The sequence below is a fragment of the Etheostoma spectabile genome, chromosome 1 (genome assembly GCF_008692095.1).
Source record: "Etheostoma spectabile isolate EspeVRDwgs_2016 chromosome 1, UIUC_Espe_1.0, whole genome shotgun sequence".
NCBI lineage: Eukaryota > Metazoa > Chordata > Actinopteri > Perciformes > Percidae > Etheostoma > Etheostoma spectabile.
The window spans coordinates 27774164-27786148 of record NC_045733.1 but is presented as its reverse complement, the minus strand read 5'-3'; the positions used below and the strand labels follow the sequence as shown (position 1 = coordinate 27786148).

Below are 11985 nucleotides of genomic sequence, written 5' to 3'. Positions count from 1 at the left end.
CCAGCGTCCAGGCCAGCCCACTCCTCCATTGACCCCCAGAGATGCTGACCGTCCGTGGGCGGGACATAATTACAGCATTTATATAAAAAAAAACAGCCCCATTGACGTCCATGGACGCTTGGCTTCAACGTGGAAATTCACTGTGACGCTACGGGAATGTATGAAAAGGAAATCGAGTCAGCTGATTCTGAACGAACTCATCTTCGAGATGAACGTGTTCCAATGCATTTTTAGTCAATCAAATGTTGACACAATAGTACATATTTGACCATTAATTTTTGGACATTTTAGGGAAGCTGAGCTTAAAGAAAATCACCACTGGTCAACATGGCTAACAAAATGACAGTTGTGTGTTACAGTTAATTCTTTGGACGTGGTTAGACTGTAAATAACGTAGCTCAGATGGGAATCTGTAAACATAATGAATGAAAGTTGGGTTTAGATTCAAAAGAGTTTGTTTTGATACACAATAGTCATGAGTCTCCTCTCCTGACAGTTGGGAGGGGAAATCTGATCTTGGGCCTTGGTACTGATGTAAGGCATGGAATATCTGTTAAAAGGAGCAGTGTTCAGATAAAGAGCTGATGGCGGACTCATCTTAGGCGCCCTGATCATTTGAAACTAGTTTGATGTTTTCAAAAAGCTGGACAATAATGTCATTACTGTCTGAATGGACACACATTAGCCAAGGTAGGTATGTAAACAAGGGAGGAGAAGGAAAATGTTGTTTAAAATGAATACCATAAAGACACCTCAAGATACAGGCTTGTACTATGATTGACAGCTGAGATGAAGGAAAGGAAATGTGTCTTTTAACATACGATTCTGGGAGATAGGAGCGAGACTAATATGTGCATTGTTTTGCATGTTAATCTTAATGTGTTGAATATGATTTAATTTCTAATATATATATATATATATATATATATATATATATTTGTAATTACTAAGCAGAGAGTGTTTAAAATTATTTCAAAATAACCCTCTAATCTGAGCTTTGCTTTACATGCTTGGTTCACCTTCATCTGAGTTTTTTTCTTTTATTTTTTGTTTATCAGGCGGGTAAGTCCAGGTTCAGGACCAGAGAGACCATCAGGGGGAACGGAGAGCAGACTTCGCACTAATAGCCGTCCAAACAGCCCACGAGATCCCAAGTAAGACGAAAATGCCTGTGTGCGTGTGCACCCCCGCTGACATATACGTCAACAGAAAGTATAAGATAAGTAGCCGCAAAGAAAATAATCTGCGGTCAATAGTCAGTAGAGCTCTCTGTGTTGACCGGTAACTGTAAAAGCAATATGAGACACAAACAGATTTCATAATCTGATATTTTCAGTTGGAATCTATGATGATTTTGAGACAGGTGTATAGTAATATTGTGTGACGGATCTGTTCACTCGAATTGCAAAAAAACAGATGTTCCCTTGTGGAATCTAGCCCTGCAGAAAGTTTTGGTTTTATTTGCCAAGGTTTTGAGATATCTGCCATTGTCACACCTCTGTTGTATTACTAGAATGGAATGTATTTTTTAACATGAAGTAAGTTTGAAAATGGTGACAGACACTCATGAATACAAACGTAAGGGTTGATGCCCGATGAGGTGTCCATTGTCAGGAATTAATGGATGACTGGGTGGCCAGAAGGGTCTGACGTGGAGCTTCACCAGAGCTTTTTTTGAGCTTCTCCTGAGCTCTGTGAGTACATGCAGTACGTGTCTAAGATGTCTAAAGACAGTTTTCTTCTTCCACTGTTTATAACATGATGTTGGAAGCGCTCTAAATCAACAGTCAGTGCTACGTTTATATGATCGAAGGGTGTTGATACACTCTCCTGCACAGAGTGGCACCCAGATCTTGATGAGTTATGAGGGGAAGGGCTGAGATAAAAGTGGGGGCTGTGTTAAGGACTATTATTACATGTTTCAAAGAAGAAACATGTAATAAACCTGCATAAGGATATGAAAATGGCCCCTGAAGCGCAATCCCTCAATGGCAGTGGCTATCCTATACCGGGTCCATTATAACTTCAGTCATGTGGATTAACAGGTTATGGTGACGAACAGGATTTATGCAATCCAATCTACCACACTCGTTTCAAATGGGAGTTGTATCACTTTGGCTTGTATTGAATGACAACATACCAAGGGCCTTTACAAACCCTGGCACTACCAGTAACTTAAAAGATAAGCAAGATCTGTGTCTGAAAGGTCAAATGGTAAAATCTTTAAAATACCTGAGAATGTGTACAGTAGATGGGGAATTTAAAGGTAGTTTCCTTCACCAGTGTTTGAATTCATTGAAGGGTTATAATGCGTACACAGTGTAGCCCAGATTACCTTTGATAGCTGTTGAGCTACTAGATGCTGACGGGAATTACATCAGCCTCCCCAATAGAGCATGAAGGGGCAAATGATCGATGAACTTGTCTCTGGTTTTTAAGGCCTGTGAATCAACACTCTTGCCTTTAATGCATGACATTGTGGATCAGGTCAACGGGGGTGTGAATTCTCAGAAATCCAGCAGCAGGAGTTTTTTTTTTTTTCATTTGCACCCTGAAGAGACAGGGTGTGGTTTTGTTGCAGGTCATCCATAATCCTGCTACTCCAGAATCTCAACAGATTCTCAGTTTCCCATTCAGGTCTGGGTCTAGGGCTGGCACATTTACACATCTGGATCTGCTCAGTCAAAGCTTGGGGAGCACGGCTACCTCTTATGTGTGTTTCTTCATCGAATAACAAACTGGGGACTGTCCTCTACGAATCTCTTTAACTCCAAGCATGCTGCTGAGGACTATCACCTCAACTAGAGACAATTTAAGAGTAAAACACAACTTTAAATGATTAAGTTTAGAAAAGTTAGAACAATGTATATCATTTGACACACCATGACTTTTTTAAATATTAAGATCTGTTGCTATGTAAAATTAATTTTTGTTCATTCAGGATTTCTAAATGATTTTAATATCCACAATTTCTATATGGGCAATGTTCGCATTATTGTTGATTTCTGAAAATTATGATTTAATAAAGGTGTCCATTGTTGCCAATCACTATGAAAATGAACATTTGTGTCACAAAGGGTTAAAACTGTCAAATATAAAGAAAACAACTACATTGCCTCAGAATGTTGTTAAATGACAAATAGGGAAAAAAGATGATGATTTCATGTCATCTCTGGTTAGAATGAGGTTTATGTGAATATTGACGGCACGTTCAACATGATAGTGTCCGTGTTCCTATAATACTGTAAGTTATGGGACAATAGCTTGTGTTACTACCAACTTATGACAGTGTGAACAATTTAGAACAATTTAGGATTTATGACATAATTTCCCCTGTGAGAAGGGATGAGGGGTGCATGGCAGTGGAAGAGTTAGTTCTCAGAAATCCAAGTGGTGTTGATCATCGTGTGAGAGTTAGTCTGGGACTCTGAAGAGGTGGTTTTGCAGGCACGTATGTGATTTATCCCTACAATGGTGAGAAAGACGTTTAACAGGCTTCTTAAATGAAACCTTAGATCCAAAACCACCATACACTGTAGAAACAAACTTTACAGTAGTAGTCTGCAGCACTTGGCACCCAGCACATCTGCACTGCGCCAGTAACTGCCACTTGAACCATTTGTTTTCACTTTTTAACTGTGAAATGATAAAATGCTCTTTTGAAATAACTGCTCAGAGAGTAATGTTTCATACCCGTCACTCCCACACAGTATTTAGGCAATTGGAGACGTGTGTGCTACAAGCCATGTCTTTGGGGGGATTAAGTTGTTGAGAGATGATGGATGGATGTCCTTTTTAAAAACGTTGTAGTGGATTAAGTGAGATAGCCCTAATTAAATTAGATTCAGAATCTAATAGGCTAGAGCAGGATCCATGTAATATGACGGACTCTTTATTTGGTCTTCCCCACCTTGTTTGCTTCTTTTCTCAGCAATGTGAGACAGCGTTAGTTGCTGGATTCATGTCACAAGGGAATTTGGGGCCACCTGGCAGCCTTTCAGCTGCCATTATGTGGGGAACAATACATGACACAGTGCTGAGTGTGTTGATGGCACACTTCCAGGCGCACAGAAGTTACGCTCATTCTTAACGTGACTTATCTACATGTTATGCTCCATCTCCTGCTCTTCTAACTCATCTTCATTAACTGCCTTTGGCAATCTTACATCTTGGAGGCGTGGCAAATCCTGATGATTAATGTTTTTTAGTGTCTGGTTTTTTACCCAAAGCGACTTACAATGTGCTATATATCAGCATGCCTCTGGAGCAATTAGGGGTTTAGTGTCTTGCTCAGGGACACATTGGTTGATGTATCACAGTGGGAATCGAACGCAGATCTCCCACACCAAAGGCATGTGTTTTATCATCACCAGCCTTGCAAATTTTAGATGTTAGTAATGTAACAAGGAACCAGAGTAGTACTGTAATTGACCTTATGTGTTGTTAAAGGGAACCTCCAAAAGTTTTACAGATACTATCTGTTTTGTAATCATGATCATCAGTGGATTTTTTTAGTAGGAGTTTATAGTTGGCCACTGGGAAACAATTACAGCAAGAATGACTCTGCAACATTATATCCATTCTCTAATTTATCCATGGTATCCCCCCATATTAGACTTTCATACAGGGTGCCTTAGATATCATGTAAGAGTGTCTGGATACATATGATGATTGAGTGGGATATTCCCTGTCAGTCACTGGGTTATTGGTTCAGACTGTATTACATGATTAATCCTGTTGTTGTTTTTACTGGCAAGTGTAATTTGTGGCTTTTTTTAAGCTGTAGCTCTCCCAAAGGGTATTCAAAACTAACTGAACTAATTAAAACTGACTGAACTCTAAGGCAGACTACGTCCTCAAAGAAGACTTTGAGTTCCGTCACGCTGTAAACTTGTGTAGACACAAGTGGACCACACAGAAAGTTTCCCAAAAGCCTAACAGCCATGTGGGAAAACTGGTCCTTCACTTTGCCGTCTCCTGAGGCATCTGACCATTCACCTGTCTTTTACACAAGAATGAATCAGTTAAAGTACTCAAGGCCAAAGTCACCTATATCACCTACCGAGAACCTGGTGTCAATGTTAAGTCACTTTCCTCTTTTAGCAATTTACACATATGATGTGGACTGGGGGAATAATCCACTATGATTACTGGTTAGCGTCTTTACTTTTCAACACAATCACTTAACACAAGTACTCAATTGTTGTTCAAAATCAAAAATCTTTGTACTCTTGTTGGGGAAAAAAAATCCAGAAAATAATGCAGATGAATCAAAAAGGATAAATATTGCTAGTTGCAGCCTTAGTCAACTGCATAGAACTATGGTGCATCAACCAAATAATGTGAATATGATTGGGTTGACCTTTATAAACTGTATGTAATAAACCAAAAGCTTTAACTTTATTGCTTTATTTGATCTTATTTAAGGCATTATGTTTAAGGCCTTGTAAAAAAATGTATTTGGACAAAAAAGAAAACTGAGAATACTTACGGTCTCATATTGTGAACATCAGTATGTGCAGAGGCGGGGTTTTGTTTACACTAAAAAGTTGATCTCTGTCTCCATCACTCCTCTCTTCTCTTGTCTTTACCTGGACCTCCTTATTTTTTCGACCAAGAATCCTATCTACTGTAGCATACCTCTCATTTTCAGCCTTTAATTATCCATTTCAATTTTTTGTCTGATTCTCCAAATCTTTGATGCTCTTTTTGCTGCTCAGTTGAGAGAGGAAACTGTTCCTTTCCTCCGGTACAGAAAGGAGAGGAGCTGCAACAAAGGTGGCCTTTTTTTCTTTTCTTTTTTTTTTTTTTAATATAAATGATTCAGTTACGGTACTGTTCAATTTTATTTTCTTGTTTATGTACTCTCTTTGTCTACAGTATGTCTGCCATCCTTTTTTTTTTTTTGTCCCTGATTCTTACTCTCAAACACAAATAACAATCGTTCTCAACAAGAATCTTGGATTAGAGTTCTCAAATCAAAAGGATCAAAAGGTAATCAAAGGATTAGTCTTCTAACCGCTATGGCTTCCTGTTGCGGCGAGATTGGAAGGGTGTGAAATACGAATAGAGGTGATTAGTTTGTTGGCAGGGCTGATCAGGGTTGAGTAGCGTGCAGCCAGTAGCCATCTGATGCCCTGCTATGCTGAAAAGTCCCTTGAGTGTCAGCAGACCCAGAGGGCTGAGCACATGGGCTCGGGCATTGAGATTATGTCTCCTTGAGACTCGCCCAGATTCTCCACTCTCACGACTCTCTTATCAGGGAAGGGCACTTCAACTGTTGTATAGCAGAATAGAAAGCAATTAAAAAAAGACAAGAAGGACAATGACTACACCCCTGCGTGTTCTGTAGCAATGTCGCTTTTTCCTTCTTTTAGCACAATGTTTTTTTCAAACAAATGTGAGCAAAGCACTTTTGGCACAAAGATATAGGTTTCACAAGGCAACAAATTCTGTGCATTCAGCAAATCAAGACTGGTTTACAAACTGTGTTTTTGTGTGCGTGTGAATATGTTTTGCAGGCTTGTGGAGGCAGGGAGCGGCAGTATTCAGAGCTTGTCCCTCTCTGACAGTCACCTGGCGGAGCTGGATGGTGACACACTGCGGTTATTTGGAACCGGAGCCCTGGAGGCCCTGGAGAGGGGCTGGGGAGTTCAGACTGCTGGTGCTGTCACTGTAATAACCTTCCGCTACATCAACTTTGACGCCATTGTACCAACACTGCCGCGAATAAGGATCAAGTTCCCCAATCTATCGGTGAGGACACTGGACACATGCCATAATGAGCCATGGCATAATGTTGACTTAAAGAAGAAACAAAAAGAGTGTGCATTTTTCATTTTACCTTCAGATGGGGTTGTACTACATGCTGAGTGTCATTTAACACCAAACTGCCATGACATGACACAAAGAGAGAGGATTTTGGAGTTGGAGCCTGCCCTCTCATATCTTAATAGTTATTGTTTGTCATTATCTTTGGCCTTTATCCATGGAACCAATGTAAAAAAAAATGTTCCAAACTAATCTAAGTACATCTGACCATGGTTCCCACGGGACCTTGAAATCCTTTATTGTTTGTGAAAATAGACCTAAATAGACATGGGTCATTGAAAATGCTTGACTTTTTAGCATTTTTTTGCAAATGTGTTTTACTCAAAGTAATACTCCAACTACTGAAAAAAAGTGGTCTGGGATGGCTCTCACGACTAAAAGCCAGTCCAAGATTTACTCTTGTCTGGCAGTCTCTTGCTCGTTACTCTCTCCTTTTGTCTTCTGAGCTTCCTCCATCAACGTCCTCTTCGGTCTTTTCGCCTCTGCCATGAAGTCTGTAGAGACTGTTGAACCCAGTTCAGTTGCGTACTGGCCCGGCTACGGCACGGCACCAGCCCTAACATCTCCACTTAGCGATCTGAAGCTCCTGTACGAGTCGTGTAAACATCAACCCTCCCCCAGTGCTCCGGGTTAACTGAGCTAACTAGCTGACAGCAACTATACAGTCATCAGCAGTTAGTTACTTAAGCAACAAGTAACACTTTCTGTCCATCAGGAAACTCTGTAAATTACAGAGTCAAGGAAGAGCAGCCAGAGGACATCTAAGGGAAAACCGATAACATTTGTCTCCCTAAATATGATCCAGTTTCACCCAAATCAGTGTCATTAAGTGTTGCATACTTACATACTTATATCATACGGGAGAGCCACAGGGCTTAAATTTCTTATGGCATGGTGGATTTTTCCCATGTGGTGTCCTTGAATATGAGGGAATTGGGTCTGAAAAGTCTTTGTAAAGTCCTTGAATTTTAAGTTTAAGATAGTGGTGGATAACTAAAGGTGCTGGATATCCAGTTATGGTCGATTTGAACATCCTGCACAAAAACATCCAATTTATTATTATTATTTTTTGTGGCAGAACTACTTCCAACCTAATTTGTCATATTTTTAAAATGGTTGAAATAAACCTGTTTTAAGTATTTTTTTAAGTAGGCTATATCCTTATGAAATATTCTGAACAAAACACTTTGCTCATGTAACAGACAGTATAATTAGGGGGATATTTTTATCCAAAGCACCTTACAGTTTCCTGAAAGCATTTATTTTCAAATTGATTTCTGGAATAAAACTTGCTAACGCTGTCAATCTTTGCCATGATCAACTAAGTGAGGCATGAACAAATATACATATACATATAGTTGTTTTATCATTCTACATCTCTGAAGCCAACTTGTTACTCTTTCTGCAGCACCTGATCTTCTTGGAAACCAACATCAGCCGTCTGCCCCAGCTGGCTGCCTTGACTCAGGTGAGGCGTCTGGACCAGCTGACCATCCACCCAGAGGGCAACCCAGTGGTCAGTCTGGCTCTTTGGCGCTCCTTCCTCATCTACCGCCTCCACCACTTCAACCTGCAGAAGATCAACGGCCAAGAGGTAATGCATTCCTCCTGCCACCTTTTTAAGACACAAATATAGTAACTAATTTGAACAACAAATTTGAAGGTTTTGAAGGTTAAATAGACTTTTTCCAAACTACACTTGGCTTACTGGTGGAGAGTTAGATTGATACCACTCTCATTTCTTCCCGTTGAATGTAAGGCTTCTAGACTTTGAGCAGCTGGTTAGCCTAGCTTAGCTCATGGACCTAGTCTGGCTTTGTCCAGCACCTCTGAGTATCACTCATTAACACTTACACTATATCTTGTTTGTATCAAATCTATACAAAATGTCCAAATCATCTCATCTAACCCTCTGCCAGAAAGCAAATAAGCCTATTTCTCAAAATGTCAAACTACATTTAAAGGAAGGTTGGACAGCCTGTGGTTCTCACCACTGATTTTCTACTCACGCCTCATACCGACACACACACACACACACACACACACACACACACACACACACACACACACACAACACACACACACACACACACACACACACACACACACACACACACACAGGTTAAAGCTACGCATTCCCATAAAATGTAGGCATCTTTCTGCAGAGGTGTGTTTTAGAACGTAACCACCCTGAAACAATCAGAAAGCAACATTTTGTTCTTGATTCACTGCTTTGTTCGGCGCTCCCTCTCTTCATTCACTCTCAAGTTTGCCCGACCACCACTGCACTCTCTCTCTCTCTCTCTCTCTCTCTCTCTCTCTCTCTCTCTCTCTCTCTCTCCCACTCTCTCTCTCTCTCTCTCTCTCTCTCTCTCTCTCTCTCTCTCTCTCTGTCTGGATGTTGAGCCAGGGAGAAGGGGCCAACTTTAAACACTGTGTGTTTACAAACAGTAAGCACTATTGACTACAAATTATACCTTTAAATTATGGCCCCATGTCTGGATTGATCTATTGTATTTCTAAATTAGAACTCTGTAAACACTTTGTTTGATTAATGATTTTTATTAATATTATACTTGCTGTTTCTTTTTTCATACCTTTTTACATTGTGTTAGTTTTAATGTTTCATCCCAAACAGCATTTGTTAAATGTTCTCAGATATACACACACAGTACAGAGTTGTACATTTGTGCTGGGACTGTAACTTTTGACTCAATGGTATAACCCATGACAAAGCTGTAACTCTTACTTCTGTGTTTTCAGAGTTTACAGATACACATGAAGTTACCGGTCAGTCAAGTATCTACTGTTGTGTACTTGCATGTCTACCTTAGGTCACTATGAATGATGTGATCGCTGCAGTGCGTGTGTTTGGGACACTGGGTCATATAGCAGCCACCGAAACTCCACGTTGCCGGCTCCTCCTGCTGCTAGAGGAATCCAGGTGAGAACTTGATATCAGGCAGTAAACCACAACATAACATTAGCTATAATTAAATAACAGGTGTGTGCTGTGTCCTGGACTGTGTATGTTGTTTGTTTGAATGTGTCCAGAATGTGTGGATTGTGTGAGTTACAGCTTGCGAGCATGCAGGCTAATACATGCTGTGAATTTGCCTCTATATGTGTGTGTGTGTGTGTGTGTATGTTTGTGTGTGTGTGTGCGCGTGTGCGTGCGAGAGAGAGAGACAGCGAGACAGAGCCTGGCACAGAGGAGCCAGGGGAATTAGACTATGTGTCTCTGGGTATGGGTGGGTTCTTGGCACTTCGACACAGACATTCTTCTCTCTCCCCAGCCAAAAGCTCTCGAGGTCTGTCACTTGTGGTTAATGAAAAAACATCTTCGCAAAGCACAAATCTGCTGAATTTTGTCACGCACAGGAGCATTTTTTTAATGGTTCTCATTATCTGGTTGGTTATGCGCAGCCTAAAAGGTTGAAAGCAAAGCTGCACCACAATATTACTGTTAATAATAATAATAATAATAATATTACTAATCTCTCAAGGATTGAAGTATTGCATGGTCGAATTATTGACTGGTTAAGGAAACTGTATTACATGTGATCTCTCTAAATAACCTCAATTTAGATGACATAATAAAGGAAATTAATTTCTTTGACTTATACATTAAGAAGTTGAAGACAGTGACAGTAGGTTCAATGAAATATAAACAAAATATATAGTAATGAGCTGCCTCAGTGTCCTCCGTTGCCTTTCAGAATCTGAAATAAATTATGCTAGTAAACTTTAGGACAACTGTCTCTCGGCTTCATCTCACCCCGGGTTCATACACTGTGTTATGGATAGATAATAATAGTGACTTTGGATACATAATATGCAACAGCCCAGGGCTGAAGATTATATTCGTATCAACAGTGAAATCTTAATCACTCACAGTTATTAGCCCTCAGGTCAACATATTTATTTGTTTGACTAAATGCAGTTAGATTTGTCTTTGTATCTATGGGCTGAAATATGTGCCACCAGAACCTGAATTTGAATCATTTATATTTGACTTTGAATTGCTAAACTTGAATAATGGCATCAAAAAACCGTATCTACCAAAACCTTCCTGCTGTAGACTGTGTGTGAAATAAAGTGGGTTGTGGATGTACTTTTACATGTAGCTGTGAATAAAGCTGCTCATGTAAATGTGCATCATAGGGGTACTTGTGAAGAATCACTGAAACCTATACACATCCTTATGGAATCTCATTTCATTAAATACTTTCAAATATAATTTTAGTAGACTGGATTTTGAAAACACAAAGAACATTAATTGTATTGCCTATTTAACACATAGTATAAAATGTATCCAAAACAATAATTTGACCCAGATGCGACATTGTCTATGTTGCATGTAATCATTAGTTATTAGATTCTGATTACAGTTTTTTTAGGACACATGCTTCTGGGATTTTTTAGTTTTTTCCAAGACAAATAGTTTGAAGGGCAGCCAGTTACCATTACTGTTCTCTGCAGAACAAGGCTTTTTGCAGTCATCACTTGCAAGGGTATATTATGCTTGCTACCAGCATAACACATATCCTACATATCATCACATCCTAAGGTCCCTCTGTCATAGTTTGTGGTTCTTCTGCTTTCTTTGGCTGTTTATTTATTATTCTGCACTGTGCACAAGTTTTATCACAAAACATTTGTAGGGAAAACTGCTCCATGTATTGCTTGTCAGTGTTCTTTGATTTAAACCTCTGTTAACCCTTGAACTTGTCCCTTAATGGAGAAGGAGCAGAGTTCACTTTCTTGGAATTAACACATTCCATCACTTGGGGTCTTGCTAAAGGGAAAATATTAAGTAAAACCAGTTTTAACATGAAAGTGAATAAATCCACTATACTACTTATCTTACAAAATGCAACAATATTTAATAACACCTTTAAATAAATTTCAATGGCTGTGTTTGTAAAACTTCAGTCAGCAACTAAATTATCATAATTTAATTTATAATAATTTAAACTCTTTATTGATCCCTATAGTGAAATTACAATTGACACTATGTTGTTATTACACACAGGCTTGAAATATACACACATGCTCAGGTTCTTTACATGCACTAATAGAGAGATGTCAGAGTGAGTGGGCTGTGAGGCGCCCTGAGCATGTAAGGGGGGTTTGGTGCCTTGCTCAAGAGCA

At 39.6% G+C, this 11985-nt stretch overlaps 1 protein-coding gene across 5 annotated transcripts in view; it reads left to right on the top strand.

The window, feature by feature from the left end:
* Positions 1-11985, top strand: part of lrrc49 (leucine rich repeat containing 49) — a 35816-nt gene that overhangs the window by 21555 nt on the left and 2276 nt on the right. For all 5 annotated transcript variants that reach the window (XM_032517286.1, XM_032517296.1, XM_032517317.1 and 2 more), the window contains 4 exons: positions 1059-1154; positions 6522-6756; positions 8240-8425; positions 9666-9775. In XM_032517286.1, coding sequence (XP_032373177.1) covers positions 1059-1154; positions 6522-6756; positions 8240-8425; positions 9666-9775 — 627 coding nt within the window. The remainder of the gene's footprint in view (positions 1-1058; positions 1155-6521; positions 6757-8239; positions 8426-9665; positions 9776-11985) is intronic.